Below are 26,723 nucleotides of genomic sequence, written 5' to 3'. Positions count from 1 at the left end.
TTTCTTATTATCGGCAGTTGCCATTTTCAACTATTGTATTAAGCCTTCCGACTACCGGGCTCCACCTTCTGCTAAGAAGTAAACATTGACGGTTGTCGAAGCTTGACTAGACCCCCGACTCTTCCCCATTGCATCAGGACCATATCAACAAAGGAACAGCCACGCCAACGCTTCATTAAGCAAATCGCCCGTCTTTTCCAAAGGATACATCAACAACCCATGGAGCTCCTCCAATCCATTCTCTCCACATGGCCTCTCCTCGCCACCCTCCTCCCTCTCACCCTCCTCTACCTCCTCCTAACCACCCTCCTTACCTATTTCCGTCCCAGCCTGCGCTCCCTCCCCGGCCCCTTCCTCGCCCGCATCTCCTCCCTCCCCCGCCTCTGGACCTGCTACACCGGCTCCCAACACCTGCACCACCTGCACCTCCACGACAAATACGGCCCTTTCGTCCGCGTCGGCCCAAATCACGTCTCCTTCTCCAACCCCTCCCTCATCCCCGTGGTCTACAGCATTTCTTCCAAATTCGTCAAGTCGGATTTCTATACCCTGTTCGATATCAAGACCCCTGCGGGCGCGATGCCGACGATTTTTAGCGTGAGGGATGAAGCGGTGCATAAAGGGTTCAAGCGGCCGGTGGCGGGGGCGTATGCGATGTCTGCGCTTAGGGAGTTGGAGGGGGGAGTGGATGAGTGTACGGAGATTTTTATGGGGAAGATGGAGGAGCGGGTTGGTGGGGAGGTGGATTTGGGGGTTTGGGTGCATGTACGTTTTCTTCTCCTTTATTATCACAACGTACCCTATCCGTCTTTCGTCCCACATGACTGATGATGGTGGTTGGGCAGTGGTATGCCTGGGACACCATAACCACGCTCACCTTCTCCAACCGCCTCGACTTCATGGCCCGCGAACAGGATATCCAGGGCATTATCTCCGCCATCAACGCCCGGCTCAAATACAACAGCATCATCGGCCAAGCCCCCTGGCTGCATAAATACATCTTCGGCAACCGTTTCGCCGCCTACCTCGCCACCTTCATCCCTTCCCTCGCTATATTGAACAGCTCGAAATACATCGTTGATTTCACCGCCGCCCAACTCCGGCACCACCAATCCCTCGACAGCAAACCCCCCAGCTCCCCCTCCGAGGGTCCAGGACATCGGCCGAAAGCAGGATATCCAGACATGCTCTCCCGCTTCCGCCGCTCCCCAGCCCTGTCCTCCTCCGAGCTCCTCTCCCACGCAACGGGCAACATCTTCGCCGGCAGCGACACAACCGCCGCCTCGTTGCGGAGTATCTTCTACCACCTCTGCCTTTCCCCCTCCGCCCTTTCCACCCTCCAAAACGAAATCTCCACCGCTTCCGCCAAAGGCAACCTCTCGGATCCGGTAACCTTCGCCGAAGCACAAGCTTTACCGTACCTGCAGGCGGTAATAAAGGAGGCGCTGCGCATGCACCCCGCCGTCGGCCTCCTCCTCGAACGCCTCGCCCCTTCCCCCGAGGGACTAACACTACCCAACGGGATCCACCTCCCCGCCGGCACGGTGGTAGGCATGAACCCCTGGGTTTCCGCGCGTGATCCCCTCGTCTATCCCTCCCCTTACACCTTCAAACCGGAGCGCTGGCTCGAGGCCTCAGAGGAGGAATTGAAGTTGATGGAGCGCAATTTCCTAGCGTTCGGAGGAGGGAGCCGGACGTGTTTGGGCAAGAACATCTCGTTGTTGGAGATGGGGAAGCTGGTTCCGCAGGTGTTGAGGCGGTTTGAGTTTGAGTTGGCTGAGCCGGGGAAGGAGTGGGTGATGGAGGATTATTGGTTCGTGCAGCAGAGAGAGCTGGTTTGTAGGGTCAAGAGACGGGAGGGGGGAATGAAGGAAGGGTGATCAGGTAGTTAGGGAAAAGTGTTGCCACGCGGGGGTCTGATTTCTAGGGTTCTAGGTTCTATGGAAGATGTATGCGCCACCGTAGCATGCATGCGTTGAGATCGTATAATCATCCTCCCGCGTCCTCATCCTGCACCACCAACAGCAGGTCCGCCAACCTCAGGTCCACTCCTCTTCACCCCTGCTCAATCAACGAAACGGATCACAACTCGTCGTTCGCCCCATCCATCCCCGCCGCAAGCTCCTCCGCATACTCCTGACTCTCATTGCTTTTAATCCTCGACAACTGCTCTTGCACATACTTGTTAATCGGATCATCCGGGTCCTCGTGCTCCCTGCCCCCCTCCTCACCGTCATCTTTATAAATCGTCCACGTCCGGCTGGGTGGGCCATGGCTCTGCATCCCGTCCTCCTCGCCATCTGCGTCCGCGTCCGCGTCGCCGTTGGTTCCGCTAAAATCGCTCTGGTTGCCGATGGAGCGGCGGCGCGTGGCGCTGCGCGCGAGGGAGGTGGGGCGGCGCCCGCCGAGGGACATGCGGCGTTGGCGGGAGAAGACGTCGTCGAAGTAATGGGCCGCGGCGGAGGCCGGGGTGCGGGGGGTTTGGGGGAGGCGGCAGTTGACGCTGTGACAACATTAGTATACAACAGGAGAGGAATGAGAGGGTGGAGAGAGGCTTACCCAGTATCATGGATCATCTTGGCCATGAGACCAGTCCAGCCGCACTGATGGCTCGCGCCGAGACCGCGTCCAGTGTCGCCGTCGAAGAACTCGTAGAAGAACATGTAGTCCTTCCAGTGCGGGTCGGTGTCCAGCATCTTGTTGCCGTCGTTCATCGCGCGCTTGCCCTGGTCGTTCATAGCCATCAGATGCTGGAGACGATGCTGGATCTCTTCCGCGACGTGGCCGAGGTGCATGTAGTCGCCGGAGCCAGTGGGACACTCGACCTTGAAGGTGTTGCCGTAGAACATGTAGAAGCGCAGCAGTGACTCGACCAGCAGGAAGTTGACAGCCAGCCAGACAGGGCCACGCCAATTGCTGTTGCCGCCGAAGAGGCCGCTGTCGGAGTCGCCTGGGATGTAGCTGACGGAGTAGTTCTGGCCGTTGACGTCCATCGATACCGGATTGTCCTTGTGGTGTTTCGATAGTGAACGGATACCGCAGGGAGAGAAGAACTCCTTCTCATCGAGCATGTACTTCAAGATCGATCGGAGGCGATCCTTGTTGACGAACGACAGCAGCAGTCTGTCGTCCTTGCCGCGGTTCTTCATGCTGGCGACGTTGCGTTCGATGATGTCCGACTTGTTCTTGATGACCCAATCGATGTGCTTCTTGAACTTGGGGAAGCGGTTGATGACCTCCGGCTCGAGAGTGAGAGTGGCGTACATCGGGATGAGACCGACGAGAGAACGGACGGGCATCTGATGAGCCCACGGCCCGCCCCAGCTGATCGCGTCGTAGTAGAAGCCGTCCTGCTCGTTCCACAGAGACTTCGCTTCAGTGCCTTTGCGGTACTGCATGGCGTCGGAGATGAGGATGAAATGCTCGAAGAATTTGGACGCAATGTCCTCGTAGATGCGGCGGTGCTTGGCCAGCTCCAGCGCGATATTCAGCATGCTCAGGCAGTAGAAGCCCATCCAGCCAGTGGCGTCAGCTTGCTCGAGGGTGCCTCCAGTCGGCAATGGATCAGATCGGTTGAACAAGCCAATGTTGTCGAGGCCCAAGAAGCCACCCTCGAAGACGTTCTTGCCTTCGTGGTCCTTGCGGTTGCACCACCAAGTGAAGTTCATCAACAGCTTCTGGAAGACGCGCTCCAGGAAGTCGAGATCCTCGCGGCCGTACATCTTGCGCTCAATCTTGAACGTGCGGAAAGTGGACCATGCGTGCACAGGCGGGTTGACGTCGCCAAAGTTCCACTCATACGCTGGTAGCTGGCCGTTCGGATGCATGTACCATTCGCGAGTGAAGAGGTCGAGCTGCTTTTTTGCGAAATCAGGATCGATGAGGGCAATGGGTATGCAATGGAAGGCAGAGTCCCATGCCGCGAAGAATGGATACTCCCAGGAGTCAGGCATCGAGAGGATATCGTCCAGGTGCATGTGCTTCCACTGAGAGTTCCGCACCGACTTGCGTGCGGGCGGGGGAGCTGGCATGCTGGGGTCGCCGTTCGCCCACTGGTCCCAGATGAAGTGGTAGTATTGTTTGCACCACATCATGCCGGAGAATGCCTGACGCTGGATGTTGCGGAGATCATCCGCCATGGGCATGGGGTTGATCTTCCAGTAGAACTCGTCGGCTTCCGCCAAACGCTGGTCCATCACATCATCAAACTCCTCCTCGTCGAGGTAGCCCTCGCTCCGCTTGGTGGAGATGCGGAATCGAACGACCGCACACTCGCCTGGTGCCACGCCCTTGCCTTGGTTGAAGGCATACCAGGCACAACTCTTCGTGCCGGTCTTCTGCGGGTTGACAGCCTTCTTGTCACCCTTGACAACGCGCTTGTGGAAAGCATCCTTGACGTACGGCGTCTTGTTTGATTTCGCGCTGTAGAGGTCCATGTAGTTGGTGTCGTTGTCAGTGAAGAGGAACTCCGGCTCGATGTCCTCTTGACGACCCATGGTGTTGGGTGAGGGTGAGCATTGGAAGTAACGCTCGCCAATGTCACGATGCTCGATCTTCGACGTCAGGGGGTCCAGCTGCTGGATCTCGGGCTTGTAGTCGTCGTGACCCCATGCCCAAGTATTGCGGAACCAGACATGCGGCAGGATGTGGAGCTTCGCCGCCTCGGGACCTCTGTTGTAACAGGTCACCCGGAACAGCAGCTCGTCCGGGTTGTCCTTCTCCTTGGCCGTCTCGATGAAGCAGTCCCAGTACTTGTTGTCCTTGAAGATGCCGGTGTCGATCAAGTTGTACTCCCGCTCTTTCCGTGACCTCTTCTGGTTCTCCTTGAGGATCTCCTCGTACGGGAAGGCTTGCTGGGGCAGCTTGTAGAGGTACTTCATGTACGAGTGGGTGGGCGTGTTGTCGAGGTGAAAGTGGCACTCCTTGATGCTCTCGCCGTGCACACCCTGTGGATTCGACAGGCCGAACAGACGTTCTTTCAAATGTCCATCCTTCTCGTTCCAAAAGGCAAAAGCAATGTTCATCTTGCCGTGGGTGTCCGAGACACCAGCAATGCCGTCCTCGCCCCATCGGAAGGCTCGACTCCGTGCCATGTCGTAGGTGAAGTGACTCCATGCATCGCCGTTCTCACTGCAAAACAGTGTCAGATCATGCAGTCCTGGGAGGGAGATGAACACTCACGAGTAGTCCTCCCGCACCGTGGCCCATTGTCGCTCTGCCACATACGAACCCCACTTCTTCCAGTACTTGGTCCTGTCCTTGTCCTCCTTCAGACGCCTCTCCTCCGCACTCAGGACTTGCTGTTTGTCGACGAACACCATCTTGGGCAAGTCTCAGGTTTGGTAAGGACTGGTGGGTGGTTCTGGCTGTTGGTGAGACGGGACAGAGCCGTATCGGTGAAGGGCGAGCGGAAGATGTGAATGAGGACGGAATCAAAGTGAGGTGACTGATGTGAGACGGTGGATATGGCAGCACTGTCTGTCTCCAGCGTGGGCTGTGGTGGTAGGAAGCAGTGTATGTACAAGTGCAATGCCAATGCAAGATAAGGTATGGTACAGGAAGCGAAGACGAAGAAGTGATGGTGGTGCTGCTAAGGGAACCTGAAGACAAGACGGCGGTCAAGAAGGAAGTGAGGTCCAACAGCACCGCCCATTGTCAACTGCAGTCGCGCCGGGTCGCTGCTGGAGGTGAATCCGAGTATCAGAGCAAGAGCTGCCCACCGCCACCGCCGCGTTCTCGTGAGGCTCTTCCTGCCCGTACCTGAAAATCGGCGGACCAATTTTTTCCATCGGCGGGCGGGCGTCATTGGCTGCTGGGAAGGCGTGAGCCGGATCTACTGCAGGCCTCGCCTTATCGCTCCCAACGACTCGTCTCGTCTGCAGTAGCCGCGGTCTTGCTGCGTCGCGACCGCGTCTGAACAACGGAGCGGGCTGATGTTGTGTTGAAAGTGCCGTGAAGACGTGCGGTTGGGTCGAGATGTGGCCGCCACGTGGCGGTGGAAATTTGCAAGAAGCCGACTTTGAAGTAGAGGCACCCGTGGATGTGAATCCATACTTCTGTGTGTACATGATGTAGGTAGGTTGCACATGTATCGCGTTGCACATATATTGTTCTTCTTAACCCGAGCAGATAAAAGCACTACTCACGAAAGCGTCTGGTTCCATATGCTCTCCACCGTCACCCCGTCAATCCATGCACCACCCGTATCGTCCGATTTGACCTTAAACCCCACCACCCTACTTTCCCCCTTTGCCAACCAAAAGCCATTACTGTCAAACGTCACCACCGCCCCAGCGGGGTAGTCGAGCCATACCCACGCCGCCACCCCTCTCGTCGCGGTCACATTGAACGATTGGGTGGAATTGGAGAAGGATAACTCCAGCCCTGGATCCCGGAGTTGAGCATTTTTGAGAGGGGAGGCTGCGAACCAATTCTCGTGTGTAAACGTCTGCTTGACGTCGGAGTTCGGGAGCGTGCCGGAGGCGGTGAGCGTCATGCGGAGCACGGCGTCGTTGGGTTCGAAGTCGGAGAGCGTGGACGAGAGGTTCACGTCTAGTACCTCCGTGCTGTTTATCGCTCCGACAGTGAAGGGGACGGAGGCAGGCGTGGCTGTGTCTAGGGGGTGGCCGGCCCAGTCGTACCAGCTGAACTCCGCGGTCCCGGAGACGGGGGTCCAGAGGTCGGAGGTTATGCTTGCTGTGAGCTGGGAGGTGCTGGAATTATACTGCCGGGACGGAAAGGTGTGTGTGGTTAGTCTGTGTCTCCAAAGGAGGGCGCACGGTGGGTTGTGTGCTTTGGACTTACATATGGAGCGATGATGACGCGGGAGTAGATGTCCTGCGCAATGTAGTGCAGGATTTTCCAGCGGCCGGAGTACTCGATTCCGGCCCAGGTGGGGGCGACCCAGATGTCTTTTGTTACACACAATCAAAATCAGCGGGGGTTTAGGGTGGTGGAAAGGGCACGGGGGTGATTACCTTCGAGTTGCCAGTACAGACTTCCGAGCTGACGTTCTGGCCACCCGCTGCCGCGACGGTAGAACTCGATCTCGCTTTTATAGAGATCCGCCTGGAAGATTTGCGTGGCGTGGCACCAGGCGCTGAAGTTGGCGATTGGGTCTTTCTTGTCTGGAACAGGGTACCAAAGCTGCACTGCTTCGGTCATCTGCGCCTGTCCTGCAGACGCATTCCGGTAGTTTGACGTGTTAAGGCCGCCGGGCGGGTTGTGGTGGTCTCGTAGGAAGACGACCGAGCTGTTGAAGGAGAGCTGGTCTTCGGAGACTTGAGAGCGCCAGCTTTGGAGGGAGGGCATGCTGTGGTAGCCGAATTCATTGGAGAAGCGTCCGACAGGATATGCGCTATTGTTGCCAAGAACCGCGGGATCGTAATTGTAAAAATCGGTATCAGAGTAGTAATGCCCCGGCTTCACATCATAGAAGCGTTGGGTGATGGGGTGCGGACTGCTGACGTTGAGGTTTGTGTAGCCGTTGCTGGTGGAGCTGGGGGTGTAGGAGATGCTCTTGCTGTTGCGGAAGACGACGGGGGCGAGGGTGTCGATGAAGAGTTTCTCGTACTGTGCTTTGTATTTTGGAAGCTGTTCGGGTGCGGAGTCGTTGAGGAGGATGAGTTCGAGGGATTCGAGTTCGTTGCCGCCGGCCCAGAGAGCGAGGGAGGGGTGGTGATTGCAGCGGCGGACTTGGTATTCTGCTTCTTCTCGCACGTTGTTGAGGAAGGCTGGGTTGACCGGGTAGAGTGCATCGCCGAACTCGAACTCGGACCAGAGTAAGATACCCTTTTCGTCTGCAATATCGAACATGAAGTCAGGACTGTATGCACCGCTCGCCCAGACTCGAAGCATGTTCTGGTTCCCATCGATCACAGACTCGAACAGCTGGTTGATACGGTGAGGAGTGACCCTAGGCCAAAATGCATCTGGTGGGATGAAGTTGGACCCTTTGGCGTAGAATTCGTGGCCGTTGACCTCGAAGTGCCAGTTATTGCCTGGCGCGATGCCGAGCGCTCGTTGTTCGTCTGAGATGGGCGTCTGATTCAGCACGATGGTGCGGAACCCGACCCTCTTCGTGACACATGTCAAATACTTCCCGGCTGGTGAATACACATCGACGGTCATCCAGTACAGTGTTTGCGGCCCAAGCTGAGATGGCCACCAGAGATCTACCTCGCTGTCATCGACAGAGACCATACCAGTGACTGTAGATCCAGTGGTGTTCACGCTCTCAAGCTGGCCTGAACAGATCGTCTTTTCTTCTGCATCCTTCAGAACATAGTGCAGCCTGGCACCTTCAGGGAGGTCTCCAAAGTAGTCCAAGCTCGCGTTCACAACCCAAGGCTGACTTTGATCGGGCGGTATGCCATTGGTCTGGCCGCGTCGGTAGATGTCGATGTCAGTGTTCCTGATATGAATGTCATCCTCGTCAAGCTGCACGACATAAGCAGGTTGCCACGGTCCGGCTGGAGCGAATGCGGGCCCCCAATCCCAGCCAAAGTCGCTCTGTTCCTTTCGAATGAACCATCGATTGAAGAATTCATAGACCAGCTCGACTCCAAATGGCCACGTCTCCTGCCCAGGCTCGTTCGCGATCTGGTTCGCTATTTTCGGCGCTGAACCAAAGTCGAGAGTGATGATCCTGTGAGACTCGCTGCAGGAGCTGAGGATGTCCGACACATCGTAGTGCCACTGCCGGAACTGGTTGTTTGTGCTTGCCACGTACTCTCCGCAGAACTTGATCGTGGCAAACGTATCCAGGCCGTCGAAGCGGAGCCAGGTGCTGCTTGCATCGTCTGAGAGGCCCGAGATTGGCGCTGAGGTGTAAGTCCAGTTGGAGTAGGCCACCCATCTCAGCTCGAAGTCGTTGAGGTTATAGTACGGATCTCCAATCACGTCCTGGGCGTAGAGATCAAGGTGTGCCTGTGAAGGTAAGTGGCCAGGAACAGAGATGCTCCCGTTGCTGTTAGATACAGTCCAGTCATTGCCCACTAAGCTGATAACTTTTTCTGCTGAGACGGAATGACATAGAACAGTCCATACTGCCCATACTGACCAAAACATCTTGCTGGTTGGATTAAGGACTGAAAAGGACAAGCAAATGGCTGAAAGCTTGACGTCGACTTACCGTATATAGTCCTACAAGCTCGGAAGGACGAGTGCCGTACTTCCTATTTGGTCCCACAACGTGATGTCAGTCAGGCACGGCGAGGTTGCAGCGTACCTGAATAGGTTGCAGTTGAAGCGGGGATCTTGCAGAGCCTGTGGGGTCGTTGTGCAATTGATCGGGGAGTGGAGGAAAGGTTGTTGCTTAATGAGGCTCTTATTCCGTCAAAAGCATGCCGCTGCTGCTTGACTTTGCTGTTGAAGCACGGCGGAGTCTATGGGCTGGTACTGAATGATATCGGTGCGTCGACAGCCATCCGGGGGAAAGGCGGTCGTCCATGACTGGAGACAAGTCTGGCAACTTCCTGTAGTTGACATGTCGTTCGGGAGTTCGCCAGCCTTCCTGTCGCCGGCAATGCATCGGATCAAGAGACGGAGACTGGCTCTGCCCTTGGCGTGCTGCATTCTCGCGATGAAGCCGGATCTGCCTCTCAAGTCGATCACGGAGAAATCCATCGTCAATGCCAGACTGAGGTTCCGCTGTGTAACATAGCTCCCATGCTATCCATTCTAAGGGTGTATGATCCAGATACGCAGCAAGGGCAGTGTAAGATAGCCGCTGCAGTATGATGCAGAGGCGAAAATGATAGTAGCAGAGTGAATGTGAATGAGGAAGTGAATGCAATATAGAGTCCGTGCACCTCGAGACTACACCTCGACGCGGAGGTGAAACAATATCGCGTTACCATAACCACCCTCGCTCTGTACAGTCTACTTCTTCCATCATATTCGGGATATTCTTTAATTCGCCTGCGTTCTGCGCGCAAGACAGCGAAAGCTCAATTCGAGTACTACTAGCAAGGCATCCGCGGGAAGGCATTGGCAAGAGTGTTACATTGAAACACGAGACCACTGGATTCCTAAAGGAACGCATGCAATATTGAGACGTCCACACGATGCCGTGGAAGCCACTCCCGGCAGTGGCATTCGCAATATGTGTCTACCCCTTTCAAGCGACCCATTCCCACGACCTCCCCCTTCAGATCGGCGACAATATCTACATCATCGAGCAAGGAGGATACGACAATGAGTGGTATCGAGGATATTTGGTCGCGCCCCCTTCCCTACTGGCTGGCCTCACTAGCGACAGTGGACAGCAGCTCGAACACCGGGTCTTCTCTGGCATCTTCCCACGGAATTGCGTCGAGATCAGGGAGCTGCTGGGCGAGAACAAGTCCAGTGCAGATGCGAGAGCTGCTGCGGCAGAGGCGTTGGAAGGCAAAGCGGACGATGAAGCGCCGCTGGAGAGGAGAAAGAGCCAGGCCCAGTATGCGCGGCGGTTGAGTCGCGCGCTGAGCCGGAAGAGGAGTACGACAGACATGCAGAAGAAGGTGCGGCAGGTGTATATTGATGCCTCGGAGCCTATGCCACGCGATCCCAATGCGCCGAAGCCGTTGGCTCCTGTGCCTATGCTCAGAGTAGGGGATGAGATGGGTTCGGCTGTAGAGGAGCCATTGGTGGACGAGATTGCTTCTTGTCTACGGGAATGGCATGATGCTCGACTTCATGAGATGCTGCTAGCGAGAGGGTACAGCCAGCTCGTCCGGGTGCAAGAACTCGTCAAGCGGGTGGATACCAGCAGGAAGCAGCTTATGCACGATGTCATGACAATGAGGGAGCTTACTACACTGCGGGAAGACACTGTGTGGGACCTTGTGGCTGGCAATAAGATGTTGAACGACGAAATCATCGTTCGAAGTCCAACGGAGAAAGGGCGGATATTGACTGCAGACGACTCTGTGATCGAGATGACAAGACTACAGGCCAACATGAGCATACTGGACCGACCTCCTAAGCCGCCGGCTGATCTGCACATGCAATACCATGTACTGATTGACGTCCACAATCTCGTGGGCGACTTCGACACGCCGGCGCAGCTGCAGATCTACCTTTGTGTCAAGGAGTTTGGCGAGAAGCCAAAACCGGTCAGCGAGAACTACGCCATCTCATTGCCACTCCCCGATACTCCTTCCAAAAATCCTGAGGACTTGACAAAGGTCGTCTTTGCGAATCTGAGCGCTACTGACATCGGCATTGGCTCGGATTCGACACAGATGTACGCCGTCTTCAAGCTCATACAGGATGAGCCAGTGCGCAACGCTTTGGCGAACGAGCCTCTGCTTGGACACCAGGCCAAGTCATCCGTCTCGTCGGGGTCTGGCGAGCCTCTTCAGCCACCCCAGAAGTTTGCAAGCTTAAAAGGCAGGCGCAGCGTTTTCGGAAGCCAGAAAAAGAGCGACAGCATGCTTCGGTCAACGTCTGACAACTCACGTCGACCGGCCACGGGACAGTCGCAGCGCTCTAATTCTGACGTTCGTTCGACCAACTCGACTATCGACCCGCCTTCTTCACACGACACAAAGGTTGTGAAGCGGACAGTTGGCGTGGGCGCTGTAGAGGTCGGCCGGCTTGCGCAGCAACAGAGCGAGCTGGATACAAAAGTGGCCATGTGGGCTCCAGCATCATCGGCAGCGAACGATAAGAGCGACGAGAGTCACGATTGGAGCGAGATCATCCGTGAGCTGCAGAGAAGCGTTAATGGAGGCTACTCTCGTGTCGGCATATTAAAGCGCTTTGACGTCTTTGCTACAGCTTTTGCGTCAACCGACATCGACACGCTTATCCGCAACAATCCTACCCTCCTACATGACGTGCATATGGCTGAGAAACTTGGCTTCTCTGGCGTGCCGACTCACAAGCGATCTGACATCTATCTCACGTTGTCAGAACCTACCATCGGGCGGAACGCAGCCTTACAGCACTCGAAATTCGGCAATGTGCCGCTTGCCCAGCGATGCCAGAGTAACATGGCGAACCTCCAGCTCACCCTTGAAGTCCGCAAAGGGAATGGTGAGCGCATCGATGACTGCATCTTCACTGCTTCCAACCACCAGGGCCATACTGCTTGGCGCACTACTGCTGTCGAGCGAGGCGAAGCCTGGAATCAAACCATCAAGCTCGCTATACCTACCGAAGATGTTCCAGGCAGTCACATTGTTATGAGCATTGCGGACTCGCCGAACTTCCCGTTTGCGCTCTCCTGGATCCCACTGTGGGAGCACGATGCTTTCGTTCGAGATGGAGACCACCAGGTAGCGCTTTACGTCTACGACGAGTACTCGTCCAGCATCATCGGCGGCAAGGGCGCTTACCTTGCGCTGCCCCCTTGGCACGACAAGAAGAACGAGCCTGGGTATGGCACATCCGCTACCGTCTCCATCCGCACCTACCTCTGCAGCACGGAATACTCACAAGACCCGAACTTGCTCGGCTTGCTGAACTGGCGCAATTTCCACGGCGCAAAGCTCGTCGAGCTCCTCGAGCGCTTCTCCTTTGTGCCTGAGATCGAAGTCGTGAAGCTGCTCGGGGAAATCTTTGACGCGCACTTCGAGATCTTGCATGAGTATGCCAATAGCGAAGCCTACGAGGACGTCGTCTTCCACAACTTTGTCGTGATTTTTGGCATTGCTCGTGACAGGCGGTTCAGTTTGACGAATGTGATCGAGCATCATGCTCGCACGAGGCACGATTGGCCGTACGCGAGTCGATGTCTGGTCAGAGCGTACCTCCGCCTGGTGTCGAATCCGATGGACTCAGAGGCGTCTCGGAAGCTGCGTGAGACACTGAAGGTTGGAGACCAGATGCTACGACTGATTGTGGAGACGCAAAAGGAACGACCGGAAAATGCGGGCGCGGAGATGAATGGCGACTATGATCAACGGCATCCAGACTTTCAGCAAGATCTACAGAACCTGTTCGTGGCGCTGATGGCGCTGATGCGCAACCCGATGCCGGTCCTTCTGGGCACTCAGACGCTGGTGGTACAGCACTTCCACACCTGGCTCCCGGAACTTGCAGCCTTTATGCCATACGAAGACATCCTGGAAGTAGCCACCAACCTCCTCGACGCTTGCGCGCACGCAAAGGGCAAGATGATCCTCTTCCGCCTCATCCTGATCATCAACTACAGCCATCTGGACATCTTCAAAGCTCCAGAGATCCGTACCACCTTGGTCGCGAACACTTTCCGCTGGTTGGCGCCGTACTGGGGCGACTGCGTAAATGTGACAGACCAGTGGCGAGATCAAGTACGGCTCTGCTGTTCCGTTGTTGCGGCGCAGATGGAGGAGCTGGGTGAGGATACGTGCCAATACGTCCCCAAGCTTGTGGCTTCTTACAGCGCGCTGGAGAAGTCCCAACGCAAGGCGAAGAAGTCTTTCAGTATGCTTTTCCCGACTAGCTTCCCTTTTCCTTCGAAAGCGACGGCGAAGGAGGTGGGCGTGGATGAAGCGATGCTGGAGATCTCGGCTTTACTTGCCGCGGCGCTGACGACACAGCAACGGTTGTACTTTGATGCGAATCAGGTCGATATCCCTGGTGTGCTGTTGCAGGCACTTAAGGTCGAGCAGAGCGTGTTGAAGGGACAAGCATTTCCACGCAGTTGGTTGAGCTTGCATGTCAGTCATCACCGCTTCTCCATCAATGCCTTGGAGCGAATCTTCGAGGTGCTGGTGGAATTCTTACCGGACTCGAACGCACCGGATATGGAAGATGCTATTGAGTTTGACACTGAAATCTGGCGCGCTTTCTTCGAGACGCTGTTTGCGGCCGTTAGCAGCTCGGCGCTGGCTATGGAGACGTTTCCGGAGCAGAAGCGGAGGGCGATTTGGAAGATTGCTGGGGATGTGCGGGAGATAGGCGCTGATCTGATTCGGCGCAGCTGGGATGCTATTGGATGGGAGGCCGATGATGAGAGTAAGAAGTTGCACGGCTTCGAGCGCATCGGCGGCTACCAGGTGCAGTTCGTGCCTGAGCTCATTGCTCCGATCGTCGAGTTGTGCTTAAGCGTCCACGGCAGTCTGCGGAACGTGGCGGTCGAGGTGTTACGCACCATGATCATCAGTAACTGGGAGATCGACCAGGACCTTGCTGTTATCCAGTCGGCGATGATCGAATGTCTGGATAATTTGTGCCGGAGCCAGAAGGTCTCAGAGTCCATGCTGCAGACGACGTTTATCGACGAGATGATCACGCAGTTCCAGCCGTTGCAGAATACGGTGGAAGATAGCTTGTACCTCGCTGTCATGGAGATGTTTGGCCGGATCGAGGAGTTGCTGAGTATGCTGGCGAGTGTGCATCGCGGAGGTGCGATCAACGAGGCTACGCGGATTGTGGATACTTTGCGCTTGATGGAGTTTCTTAAGGATGTGCAGTCCGAGGAGGCGTACATCCGATACGTGCATCAATTGGCGTCGGTGCAAGCCGCTGCTGGCAATCATACTGAAGCTGGACTCGCGCTGCACATGCATGCTGAACGGCTGGAATGGGATCCCACGACACAACTGGAGGAGGTGGCAGAGCCCAAGCTGCCGGCTCAATCGGCCTTCGAACGCAAAGAAGCGCTGTACTTCGAGATGTGCGAGTACTTTGAAAAAGGCAAGTGCTGGCACCGCGCTCTGGCGGCTTATCGCGAACTCGGCCATCAGTACGAGCACAACACTTTCGACTATTCGAAGCTGGCGAGGTCACAGCGGGCTATAGCTACCATCCATGAGAAGATCGCAAAGGGCGACCGCATCAGTCCGCGCTTCTTCCGGGTGGTGTACAGAGGTCTGGGCTTTTCACCGAACTTGCGGGACAAGGAGTTCATTTTCGAAGGCCAGCCTGAGGATCGTCAAGCCAATTTCGAAGAGCGTCTGCAGCAGTTGCACCCGATCGCGCACATTACTCGTGCTGAAAAGGAGACCGATGTCGAAGGCCAGCATTTGCTGGTGTACCCCGTCAGTGCGAATAAGGATTTGCGGCATATGCTCTACCAGCGCACCAAGGTGTCGCAGTCAGCTAGGGAGTACATTTTGCTCTCGAATCCTTCGCGGTTCGCTACCACGTCTCGGCAATTGCAGCAGGATGTCCCGGTCACGGAGCAAGCGGTCGAAAAGGAGATTTACACCACGGCGGAGCCTTTCCCGACTCTGCTCAGTCGAAGCGAGATTGTTGCAACTGAGGCGGTAATGCTTTCGCCGGTTGAGGCTGCTGTTGAACGTACTACGAGGAAAACGCAGGAGATCTTGTCGTTGGAGAAGAGGGTCTCGAGCGGGGAGGATGAGAGTGCTATGAACAGGTTGTCGGACGAGCTGTTGCTGTCTGTCGACCCGCAGTCGGACAGCAGTGTTTCGCGGTATCGCAGCCTTCTGCCGAGAGCACAGCAAGGCGATGCTGCCTCCGGTGACGACGAGTACGCTATGCTGGAGCAGGAAGAGGAGCCTTTGGGTCCCATGCAAAACGCTCTCAGGGTAGCTTTACTCGACCACACCCTCGCCATCCGCCGCTGTCTAAGCCTGTACACCAGCTCCGCATACGTCGCCACCAAAGCCGAGCTCGTGCCCCGTTTCGAAGCGACCTACGAAGTCGAAATCACCACCCTCTTCCCCAACGGCGACGGCCTCATGGACGAAGCGAGCCGCCGCTCCTCCCTCGAAGAACGCCGCGCGAGAGCTTCCACTCGCACCGCCGACCAAGCGGCTCCAGGCGCGCAGCAAGACCAAGCTCCCGCCGATGGCTCCCAGGATCCTCCGCGCACGCACTCCCGCCGCCGCTCCCTGCCTTTCCTCCGACGCATGGCGTCCGGGAATACACGACAACCGAACGGCGAACCGGAAGAAGGCGGTGGAAGGGCGACTTCGCGCCAATCGAGCCGTAGTCGGACGAGGGGCGAGAGTCTGACAAGGAGGCTGAGCTTTTTCAGGAACGAGCAGCAGCAGCATGAGGCGGGGTTGAAGCCAGGGTCTTCGGCGGGGGGGAGTACGTTGCATGCTAATGGGACGGCTGGGGCGGAAGGAGGGGGGAGTTTGAAGAAGCGGTTGAGTTTTTTGAAGGCGACGGGGGGGAGTGGGTTAGGAGGTGGTGGTGGTGGGGAGGTCTATTGATGGCTCTTGACATGGGGAGATTTTTTTGACCTCTCGGGAAAGCGATGGTGTTGGTTTTGGTTCACATGGTTGTTTGATACCCACTTGTTGCGACTGGGACATTGGATATTTGTAGAACAGATATAAGATAATGTAAAATTGGATACGGATATGTGTGCGTTGGTGTAGCCTTTGGTGAACTCTTGCGAACTGTACGCACTGCTATCTCCAGTCGTGTGACATGTGATCGGGGAGGCCTGAGCGTCTGCCTCGGACTTCCATGAGCCATCCTCCGAAGCATGTGAAAGTAGGTGGTCCATCATGCGAACAACGACCTGCAGCGACTTTTCTCAGGGTCAGTCTTCCTTCTGATTCATGGCATCTTTTCCTCACCGATAGTATCGCGAGCGAGATATCGCAGTCCTCGAATGCGCGAAGCGATGATGTCGGCGTCTCTCTCTCTTCGATCGTTGAAACGACTACTTCAAGACCTCACGACACTGTATGGCAAGCACCGGACCGGCATCTCGCGGACGGCGTACCTTTCCATACTCACGGTACTGATCTACCGCATCCGCAATGCTGTCAAAGAGCAAAAGGCCGCAGTGGCGGAAGCACAAGAGGCCCGTCGGCAAGGTCGCGCGGCAGGGAAGCAGACCGGGGATGGAGCAGATCCGACGACGAAGAGGAGGAAGGTCGAGCTTGACAGGGAGTTCTTCCGCAATCTGGGAAGGCTGTTGAGGATATGCATACCGGGGTGGAGGAGCTATGAGGCTCGACTGCTGGTGCAGCACTCGTGCTTCTTGATCGCAAGGACGATGATCAGCTTGTACATTGCGAGACTCGACGGAAGACTCGTGCGAGACATCGTTCGCGGCCGGGCGAAGAGCTTCCTCAAGTCCCTGGTGTGGTGGATGCTGGTCGCTGTCCCCGCCACGTTCACCAACTCCATGTTGACCTGGCATCAAACTGCCCTCGCGCTGGCATACAGGAGCCGCTTGACGAACCATATTCACAACAAGTACTTGGGCAACATGACCTTCTATACGCTTTCTGCTCTCGACGACCGGATCAAGAACGCCGATCAGCTGATTGTTGTGGACGTCTCGAAGTTCTCCAACTCTCTTGCACAGCTTTACTCAAGCCTTACCAAACCAATTCTCGACATTGCAATCAACAGTTGGTCGATCACGCGAAGCGTTGGGACGGATTCGTTCCTTGGAGTCAGCATTGCGGTCCATCTCAGCTCGCTTCTCTTGCGCGCTGTCACGCCACCATTTGGCAAATACGTTGCGGAAGAAGCGAAGCTGGAGGGCGAGTTCAGATTCCAGCACTCCCGCCTAATAGACTATAGCGAGGAGATTGCACTTTACTTTGGTCATGAAGCGGAGAAGGACGCCGTGGACAGGAGCTATTTCACGCTCATCAAGCACGTCAACCGCATACTGAAACGCAAGCTGTGGCATGGTATCATGGAAGACTATGTCATCAAATATACCTGGACCGCGCTTGGCTATGTCTTGTGCGCTGTGCCGGTCTTTTACAAGCGAGCTGATCTTGGTCCAAGCGAGCAGTTTGGGGATGTTTCAGAGAACTTGATGACTACTCGGAGGTTATTGATCAACTGCAGTGAGGCTTTCGGGAAGCTCATGACTAGCTACAAGGATATCTCGCAGCTTGCAGGCTATACCAGCCGGGTCAGCACGCTTCTGGATGTCATTGCAGACACCGAGAGAGGCCACTTCGAGAAGGCCTTGGTTTCTTCGGCTTCCATTGAAGAGAACGCTGCGGTGCTAGCGGGACGCGGCGAGCTCGAGGAAGGCGATGACATCAAGTTCGAAGGCGTACCGATCGTAAGTCCGAACGGAGACGTGCTTGTCAAGGCTCTGTCGTTTCACATCCGCAACGGCGATCACCTGCTCATTGTGGGACCGAACGGGTGCGGAAAGAGCTCATTGTTCCGCATATTGGGAGGCCTGTGGCCAGTATATGGAGGTCTAGTTCGAAAGCCGCCCAGCGAGGACATCTTCTACATCCCCCAAAGACCGTACCTCAGCAAGGGAACGCTGAGACAACAGATCCTGTACCCCGACACATTACTCGACATGCGAGCACGCCATGTCACTGATAATGACCTTGCGGATATTCTACGTCGGCTCGGTCTACAGCATCTTCTGCGAGCCCAGCACTCGAAGCATGCAGACTCGACATTCGAATACGTCGAGAACGCAGGCCATCTAAAGCCATCGGCAGCGCTGGATACTGAAGCGGAATGGACATCACTCCTCAGCATGGGCGATCAGCAACGCATCGCAGCCGCCCGGCTTTTCTACCACAAGCCCAAGTACGCTATCCTCGACGAATGCACGAGCAGCTTAACACCAGAGATCGAACGAACCATCTACACCGAAGCCAAGCGTCTTGACATCACACTCATGACTGTTTCGCATCGGCGCAGTTTGTGGCGGTATCATGGATGGATTCTGCAGTTCGACGGACAAGGGTCGTATGTCTTTACGAAACTTGATGCCGAGAAGAGGCTTGCGCTGGAGGATGAGCGGGAGGAGATTGAGATGCAGTTGAGGGCTATGCCTGAGATTGAGAAGAGGATCGCTGATTTGGAAGCTGGTGGTGCGGGTGTGGTGGAGAGTGAGGCGGCTGCGAGCTAGCCACACGGCGCATGTTTTCCAGCAGCGCTGGTACTGTACAGTACCACTGTTTGTCTGTCGCCAGCGCAGCGACCATCGCTCTGTTGTGGGATGTGAGGGAGAAGAAACGTGCGTGAGTGACAGCGTTCGCGATTAGGCGCATCAAATCAGTCGGCCAGTCAAGGTTGAAGCTGCCCAACGATGCGTTGGCTTACCTAGGCTTGAATCCTGGACACCACAGAAACGACAAAAGAAGGCTAAAGCGTGAATCGATATATAATGGTACAGATACCCAAGATCGCACAGCTCACACCACACAGCCTGTGATTGTTTTCTTTCCTGTTGCCGCCTAAGGCATCTTCAACGCCTCACGCCTCTTCGACCGCATCTCATCGCGACGGATGACTATCAGAAAAGGACCCCCTGCTTCACTAATGGCCTTTGCGACCGCGTTCGCACAACGATCGTCCTAAGACAGTTACCGCTATGCTACGTATGGGTAATACTCCTCAAACCGAGCGCCAAAATGCCATCGAAGCTGGAATAAAGGATCCCGTCAATCAATTCTAACCGTTCGTTTGCTACCTTGGAACCCAGAGAGCGGCTCATACCTTGTGACTGGATGCGATATCAGGTTATCACCTCTGGGCAAGCTGTTCCCGACGCCGACGCCGTCCTTCTGTCCTCTCGGAACATAAGAAGATCTGGTTCTCTGTCAGACGGCCATGCTTCCGAAGCTCCTTCCACTGGGCGTCGTCGATGATTCGCTTGTTCCACAGGTGCGCCAGCAACGAGCTGTGTGGTCTTCTGTCTGTGACCACCCTGCCGGCTCTCTTGTGCGTGCTCTTCATATGGTGCAGCAATGCATTCCAGGCGATGTCTCCCGCTGGATTGGATGACGCCCAGGTACAATCGAATGGACAGTGTACTGTTGTTGGGAGGTGACCGTGGAGATGGCTTCTGCAATGCTGGTCCCAACCATCAAGGTCGTCGGTTTGTTGCGAGCAGCCCAGGAAAGTTAACATACAGTCGAGCCCTTTGCATCGAACACCCTCCGGGACTCGGAGCGCTCCGTCGATGTCTACCTCCAATGCATGGTCCAGATCTGTGGACGACACTTCGCTGGTATGCACTAAGGAAGCGGTTTTCGCAGTCGGGCCTGAGATGAGCGATGGCGGACGGCTCGTGAACGTTGGATAGGACAGTGAGGAGTCGCCGAGCGATCTAGCTTGGACCGAGACAGACATTGTCGCCATCCAAAACGTCTGGGAATCTGCTTCGGGAGCTGACCAAGATGCTGTTGGCAAAGAGTGTTGTGCGGTCCGCGTTCTTTGATCGAAGTCCCAGGACTAATGACTGTCCTAATGCCCTCCTTCAACAACCTAGTGGAGATCGAGCTCCAGCAGTTCATGCAGGCTGGCTCGCGCCACTTCTGCGTATGCGCTGGCAGTTGCACGAGCTTCGGCTTCGGTCGGATCATCCGGGTCTTCTTGCACAAGTGTGTGCGTGAGTGAGGATGACATCGAAGAATGCATCAGCAACGGCTGACCAAAGGAAGACAATGCTTCTCCTTTCATAAAGATTGCACTCCTGGACGACGAAAGTTGTACGTTGAGTATTCAATATCGATAGACAAGGGGAAGTGACGGCAGAGAACTGTGTACAACAACCAGCTCATCTCAAGTGGTTCTGCTACTCACACAGTGGCTTAATCTGTCCAGGTCCTGTTAGAATCCTGCACAGATTCTACGCCCAACCTTTTCAGAACGGAACGTGTGCAGGGGCTGAACGAACGTACAGTGCATGCATTGCGTTGCTTTTTCTCAGCGGCTGCCACCGGACTACTGGAGCTGAAGGCCAACACCTCGACCTTCGCACGCCATGAACATAGTACGGCTCACAGATGGACGCGAGCACCAAAACGCTCGGTCTCGAACAGCAACACAGTCGACGGCCCACTCTTCCAGACGGCCTGCTGCACCTCTTGCTCGCCCTCGTATGGCTGACTCCTGTCCGGTCGGCTTGTGTCTCAAACTTCAAGCAGCACAGCACTTCGAATAAAGAGATTCTTCGGCACACCGAGGAAGGCCGTCAACCGTTGTAGCTATCGCCGTGACAAACTAGCAGTCTGCTGCATCACAAGCTATCATTGGTCAGCCCGTGGTCCGGTGAAGGAGCTGCATAACGGTCCGTTGAGGCTGCATACCTACTCTGGATGACTGATTTTCGCTTGGGGGAAGTCTAGCCATATCGGCTGCGCAAGCGCTTGTATCCAGACCTGGTTGTTCTTCAAGACAGTCGTGGACAGGAGAGCAAAAAGACGTTGGCGATTGTCGTCATTTTTTCTTTTGTAGCAGATCAGGTTGCTCAGTCTTTGGTGTTAAGCGGCAGGTCAAGCACCAAACAACCTATCCCTAAGCTTCCGACGAGTCTTTTCTACTCGACTGCCTAACACCGAGTCTGCGGTTAGCTGGTGCTCTTCTTGCTGTCCCATGAGACTATGCCGTCTTGTTTGCTCCTCTCCCCCAAAGAATCGCTTATGACCAGACTCTTGACCATACTCATACGTTGTGGGCTTTGCAGACCACCGTTTCTGCTTGTAGACAGCCTGCTGGCTCCAATTCTCATGCTCAGCTTGTCGCAATGTCGTCAAACAAATGGGTGTGCGGCGAATGATCGAAGTCCGAACCGTCTCTTTCCCCTTTGGTGGCGTAAACTTCAACCAGCCTCCGGTGGCGCACGGTGGGGCAAATTGCATGTGTTGCCTGCCCTGTATGCAAGTCCACTGCATCTGTCCTAGACTCGTCCACATATCTTGTCCGACCATAAATAATGCCATCGAATGCTGAACCTTGGTCCGGTGAAAAGCGCCTACGAAACGGGATGTCGACGAGAAGCAAAACCAAACGAATCGCCGCCGAGAACCGACAAGGTGTCGACGCACCATCAGAAGCAGCCAGCAGCCGACAGCAATCATCACCTCCTGTAAGAAGCTCCCATCTTGATCCAAAAGCCACCGAACTGGACGAAGACGTTGACGAAGACGACCTTTGTCCCATCTGCCGGCTACTGCTTTACAATCCAGTGACTACTCAATGCAACCACACCCTTTGCAGCTCATGTATGGCACAATGGGCGGATGTTTCGATATCGATGCCGCACATGGCAATCGTCAGCGTCGATGAGGAACCACAGAACTTTGATGCTGCTACGGGATTAGAGGCGAAATGTCCAATGTGTCGGACATTGACTACGGCAGCTGCAGATGAAGACCGCGGAGAGCGGTTGAGGGCCGCCTACCCTACTACGTACGCGGAACGGGAAGCAGAGGAGTCCGCTGAGATCGAGAGTGGGGAGAGCATTCAGACCATTACGGTCTACATCGGCAACAGGCACGAAATTGTCTCTCGCACGGAGGAGACACACAACACGCACCAGTGGACTTTCTTCATTCGACCTAGCCGGACGGACATCATCGAGGAGGTCCACATCCATCTCCACCCGACTTTTCGACAGAGCCACATCGTCCGCACTCGACCCCCGTACGCAGTCCAACGCCTAGGCTGGGGCGTCTTCCCAATACTTGCGGATGTCATCTTGAAAGCCGGGTACAGCTGGGTGTCATCCGATGCGGAAGATTCACCGGATGGAGCGCCCAAGGGTATGCTCAGGTTGGAGTGGATGTTGGACTTCTCGAGCTTCAACGCAACGGGTGCAATGGGGAGGTGTAGATTGAAGGTGAAGAGTGATCGCGACTGGAACGATGGGGAGGCCGCGAGGGATCGGAGAGAATGGGAGAGAGTTGTCAGGCAGTACGAGCGAGATGGGCGATATGAGCCTGACTTGGTTGATTGATGATTGTGTAAGGGTGCTAAACGTTGTTAATGGTTGATCCGTAGCCCTTGCTCGAGGCGACGTCCAGCAGGTTTTGCGCTATGGTGAGGTCCATCAGCGCGAAACCAACACACTTGAAGACCGTCAGTCTTGCATTTGGGTCCAATGCGACTGTTGCTCGTTCAGCAAACAGCTCGCCGGCTTCAATCAGGTTGTCTTTGCCCATCTTGGCTCTGATCAGTTCGCCTGCTTCGTCGAGACACGCTTCTCGTGAGTCTACCCAAACTTTTCCAGCGAGTCGAATCGTGTCCGTATCGACTTCTTGCATTTCGGGCTTGTACGACCCGATCAGTGACAGGAATTTTGGCTTGCTACCATCGGCACCCAACTGTTTCGAACTGAACAGTGGCTCTCGCGACGGCGTGCAGCAGGAGACAATGTCCGCTGCGGACAAGCATGCTTCAAGCTCTGATACATAGTCCTCCGCATCCATCACCAGGCTGGCAAATTCAACGTTCGGGTAAGCCTTCTCAAGCTGATCCAGAGTTTTCTCCTTGAGCAACTCAAGCCTATCCTTCGTTCGATTGACCACAGTAACTTTCTTGACACCCTCGACAAGGAGAAGCACAAGCCTCACATGCCACTCAGCCTGCTTGCCCGCTCCAAACACCACCATCTCCCGCCTCCCAGCACTCTCAACGGTCGCCGCCCACCTCGTAAGCATAGTCATGGTAGCAAGCGCAGTGCGAAAAGCAGTTATCTCCGCCGCGTTCAGCACGCCCAGAAGCTCGCCAACAGCAGAATAGACTGTGATGGCGCCTTGGATGGATCCTTTGGCGGGTTGAGTGACGACTTTGACTGTTGTGGTGGAAGAGTCTGAGACGGGCATTACGAGGGTTGTGTCGCCTTTAGCGGTCTGGATTACTGTGCGGAGAGGCTGGTGGATGGATTTGTCGTTGGACTGGGAGTTTTGCTGCGCTGTATAGGCGGCCATTGCAGTTGAGAGGGCGTTGAGTAGTTGGCGAGCATCTTGTTCAGACAGTTCGCGGAGGATACTGGATATCTCGTCTCCCGTGAGCAATTGCATTTTGAGGTTGTTGATGATGGTGTTTGTGTTCAAAACGTGGGTATAGATGAAGTCGGGAAATGCTACGAAGTTGGCAAAAGCTTGATGGCTCTAAAGCACGTTGGTGGAGCAAAGACAAGTCACGAGAACTTGATGTATACAGTGCTCGATACTCAACACAACCAGCGTACTGCGGTATGCGCTTTGCCCTTCCAAGTCTTCTTATCCTCCCAATCCTCCTCGTTGTCCTCGGCAGTATGCACGTCCGTCTCAAGATCCATCATGTCCAACGACACAATCTTGGACCTCTTCCACAACTTCCATGCTACATACATCACAATCATGACGGGAATCTCCAAATAATAGCTCACAAAGCTAACCGCGTCAAAAGAAGGACTGAAGCAGCTCCAGCCTTGCACCAGCACCAGCACGCTGTTCAAGGTCAAAGAAAACCACGGTCCATACGGGTACGTCCAGTTTTTGAACGGCAGAAGATGCGTCTTGCCCTGAAGCTTGAGAGCGGCCCGGAACCTGAGCGAGGCGATGCAGATAGCGATCCAAGACAGCTGGTTGGAGACACCGACAATGGACTGCAGCCAGCTCCAGAGGTCTCCGGCCCCGATGAAGCTTCCGCCAAAGCACAGGAGACTGATGGAGCTGGTCGAGAGGACGGCGATCCATGGCACTTTGTTGCGGTTCAGTCGGCCGAGAAAACGAGGTGCGTATCCTTCGATAGCCAGTGTGTACATCAGCCTTGTGCCGGCGAATAGTGCATGGTTTCCTGCACTCAACACGCTGGTCAAGATAACGGCGTTGATGAAGCTGCCGGCGGCTTTGGCTCCGGCCATTTGGAAGATGATTGTGAATGGCGAGGTTGCAGTGGTCCCGTCGTAGAGACCGGGACGATTGTAAGGCACGTTGAAGCCGATCAGAATAACGGAAATGATGTAGAAGAGTAGGATCCGCCAGAAAACATTCTTGACCACCCGCGGGAGATTCTTGGTTGGGTTCTTCGTCTCACCAGCGGTGATGGCGATTGATTCTGTTCCGCCGTCTGTAGCTATCGTCAGCGTCGCCCATCCAAACTGACCTCTGGGAAGACGTACATGCAAAGGAGGCAGTCACAAAGACCGAAGCAAAGCCACCAATGCCTCCGACAAATGGCGCATCGCCAATCTTCCAATTCTTGTCACCGATATATCGGCCTGAATTATTGCCTCCAGCGTTGACCACTACTCCCAATATGATGAAGATCTAACTTGTCAGCTTTGGCTCCTCGTGCGAGCTGAGAAGATGCATACTTACACAGATGGTTATGACTTTCAGCAGGCTGAGCCAATACTCTAGCTGGTCATCTTCAGCATTATGCATTCACTACAGATGCGACTTCAAACTCACCTCTCCGTAGACCCGGACACTAATGAGGTTCGCGCATACGAGTACGAAGAGGAAGATCAGCCCCAGTGCCCAGCCAGGGAAGTTCGTGTTCCAATACTCGAAGACCAATTGCAGAGCTGTGAGATCTGAGGCTGTCGACACGGCGTCGTTGAACCTGCAAATCAGAGAGGACTGAGGTTAGCCAACGACTTCAAGACAAGCTCATTGATGCTTGCCAATAATTCCACGTCAAAGCGAAACCGAAGGCATCGTCGACGAATCTCCCTGCAAAAGTACAGAAAGACTGTGGAACCATCAGCCTATATCAATAGTTGCCCGGTTCACATCACAAACTCCAGCAATGGGCATAAATGCTGCCATCTCGCCCAACGCCAGCATTGTGTTGAAGACAATCGCTCCTACAATGGCATACGAAATGACCATTGAAGCGGGCCCGCCGGTGGAAAGCGATTTGCCAGTCCCTGTATACCGTCTATCAGTACATGGAGTCCTGACCGATACAACGCAGCACCTACCCAAGAACAGTCCTGTGCCAATCGTCCCACCTGTATAATTGTGTTAAATTCTCAGGCCAGCTCAAGTAGACCACTTTGCACCTACCTATAGCAATCATCTGCACCTGTCTCGCAGATAGCTTGCGTGCGAGCCTATCCGCAGCGACATGTTGATCAAGAGGCTCTCCATCGTGTGGAAGGCCGGCTGCGAGGGCATTGGCTTCTTTGCGCTGTTTCTCATCTGATGTCTGCCATTGAGACTTGGGCTCGGTGGTCGCCATCGGGATCGCTTTGTGACAACAACGAGCCGTGACAGTTGAGGTCCAGCATTGCCGGTGAATGTGCTCTTGTTTCGCGATGGTTCGTAAGGTGACATCGCTCAGAAATGCCTGCAACATGGCGTGCTCGCGGTTGTTAGGCATGATGTTTTACGTAATAGGCTAGCAAAGCTGCGACTGCACTTCGTGATGTGAGACGACCTTTCTTCCACTTCCCATCAAACCATCGACTTCACTAGTCTGCTCCGTCTCGACGTGTGCACCCTTATGGCTCCCTGTTGTGGCGAAATCTGCTACATGGAGCTCTTGTTCGGACGACCGCCTTCATCCTTTCCATGCCTCCGACGACAGGCCGACCGCAGTGGGACCGGCAGGACTTGAAATGCTCCACGGACAATGATCAAATCTCCAGTGGTATACATCCATCAGCGGCCTCCATTTGGTAGAGCAGATCAAGTTGTCGTTACCCAACCCTGGGCCAAGGCGTGCTTCCGAGCGATCAAGCTTATCTTGCAGGGCTCGGCATGGTCTACATGGAGCGAAATCCGTGATGAGAATCCAAACGACCACTTAAGACATCCAGAGCTTCAACGCATCTCTCGGTGAAACCAGGTGTCGGTTTAGACCTCCTGCAGATGCTCTGGCCTCGGTCCGAGAACCTGTGGCAAAGGATGTCGTACTTCAAGTTCATACCAAAACAAATGGGACCTCCTGGCTTAAAAACGACACAACAGTCGCACAGTAAAGGCGATGCCGAGGACCAAATACAATTGGAAATTTGGGATGTGTTGCTCGTGGACAGGCCCACCGCCTCGAACCACGCGCTGCTCTGGAATACTTGGCCCACTTCTCGATGGGCCAGCGCAGCCCCTATAACCGTAGGCGTCCTCGATAATTTGGCTTGCCCCACGAGTCGACTGTGTATGCTC

The 26,723-nt window shown here is 55.1% G+C and overlaps 7 protein-coding genes across 7 annotated transcripts; 4 read left to right on the top strand and 3 right to left on the bottom strand.

The window, feature by feature from the left end:
- Positions 1 to 219: 219 nt before the first annotated feature.
- LTR77_000154 (uncharacterized protein) lies at positions 220 to 1,880 on the top strand (the record flags this gene model as incomplete). Its single annotated transcript, XM_064797422.1, has 2 exons — positions 220 to 765; positions 846 to 1,880. The coding sequence occupies 2 exons, from the start codon at positions 220 to 222 to the stop codon at positions 1,878 to 1,880; spliced, it is 1,581 nt and encodes a 526-aa protein (XP_064663656.1).
- Positions 1,881 to 2,082: 202 nt separating this feature from the next.
- On the bottom strand, positions 2,083 to 5,321 carry LTR77_000153 (uncharacterized protein; the record flags this gene model as incomplete). The annotated part of the gene is made up of 3 exons (XM_064797421.1): positions 2,083 to 2,503; positions 2,560 to 5,130; positions 5,182 to 5,321. The coding sequence occupies 3 exons, from the start codon at positions 5,319 to 5,321 to the stop codon at positions 2,083 to 2,085; spliced, it is 3,132 nt and encodes a 1,043-aa protein (XP_064663655.1).
- An 821-nt stretch (positions 5,322 to 6,142) lies between these two features.
- Positions 6,143 to 9,069, bottom strand: LTR77_000152 (uncharacterized protein; the record flags this gene model as incomplete). Its single annotated transcript, XM_064797420.1, has 3 exons — positions 6,143 to 6,724; positions 6,805 to 6,911; positions 6,978 to 9,069. 3 exons carry the CDS (start codon positions 9,067 to 9,069, stop codon positions 6,143 to 6,145), a joined length of 2,781 nt encoding a protein of 926 aa, XP_064663654.1.
- Positions 9,070 to 10,067: 998 nt separating this feature from the next.
- On the top strand, positions 10,068 to 16,097 carry DCK1 (Deoxycytidine kinase 1; the record flags this gene model as incomplete). The annotated part of the gene is made up of 1 exon (XM_064797419.1): positions 10,068 to 16,097. One exon carries the CDS (start codon positions 10,068 to 10,070, stop codon positions 16,095 to 16,097), a length of 6,030 nt encoding a protein of 2,009 aa, XP_064663653.1.
- Positions 16,098 to 16,397: 300 nt separating this feature from the next.
- PXA2 (ATP-binding cassette long-chain fatty acid transporter pxa2) lies at positions 16,398 to 18,745 on the top strand (the record flags this gene model as incomplete). The annotated part of the gene is made up of 2 exons (XM_064797418.1): positions 16,398 to 16,431; positions 16,476 to 18,745. 2 exons carry the CDS (start codon positions 16,398 to 16,400, stop codon positions 18,743 to 18,745), a joined length of 2,304 nt encoding a protein of 767 aa, XP_064663652.1.
- A 2,821-nt stretch (positions 18,746 to 21,566) lies between these two features.
- LTR77_000149 (uncharacterized protein) lies at positions 21,567 to 22,579 on the top strand (the record flags this gene model as incomplete). Its single annotated transcript, XM_064797417.1, has 2 exons — positions 21,567 to 21,709; positions 21,841 to 22,579. 2 exons carry the CDS (start codon positions 21,567 to 21,569, stop codon positions 22,577 to 22,579), a joined length of 882 nt encoding a protein of 293 aa, XP_064663651.1.
- A 16-nt stretch (positions 22,580 to 22,595) lies between these two features.
- Positions 22,596 to 25,938, bottom strand: ALP1 (Basic amino-acid permease; the record flags this gene model as incomplete). The annotated part of the gene is made up of 9 exons (XM_064797416.1): positions 22,596 to 23,735; positions 23,816 to 24,678; positions 24,731 to 24,878; positions 24,930 to 24,971; positions 25,023 to 25,176; positions 25,238 to 25,305; positions 25,356 to 25,483; positions 25,538 to 25,567; positions 25,623 to 25,938. The coding sequence occupies 9 exons, from the start codon at positions 25,936 to 25,938 to the stop codon at positions 22,596 to 22,598; spliced, it is 2,889 nt and encodes a 962-aa protein (XP_064663650.1).
- Between the last annotated feature and the right edge of the window lie 785 nt (positions 25,939 to 26,723).

Source organism: Saxophila tyrrhenica (assembly GCF_035928015.1).
Source record: "Saxophila tyrrhenica strain CCFEE 5935 chromosome Unknown scaffold_1, whole genome shotgun sequence".
Lineage (NCBI taxonomy): Eukaryota > Fungi > Ascomycota > Dothideomycetes > Mycosphaerellales > Extremaceae > Saxophila > Saxophila tyrrhenica.
The sequence above is the reverse complement of the archived record's forward strand: the minus strand, read 5'-3'. Positions and strand labels throughout refer to the sequence as shown.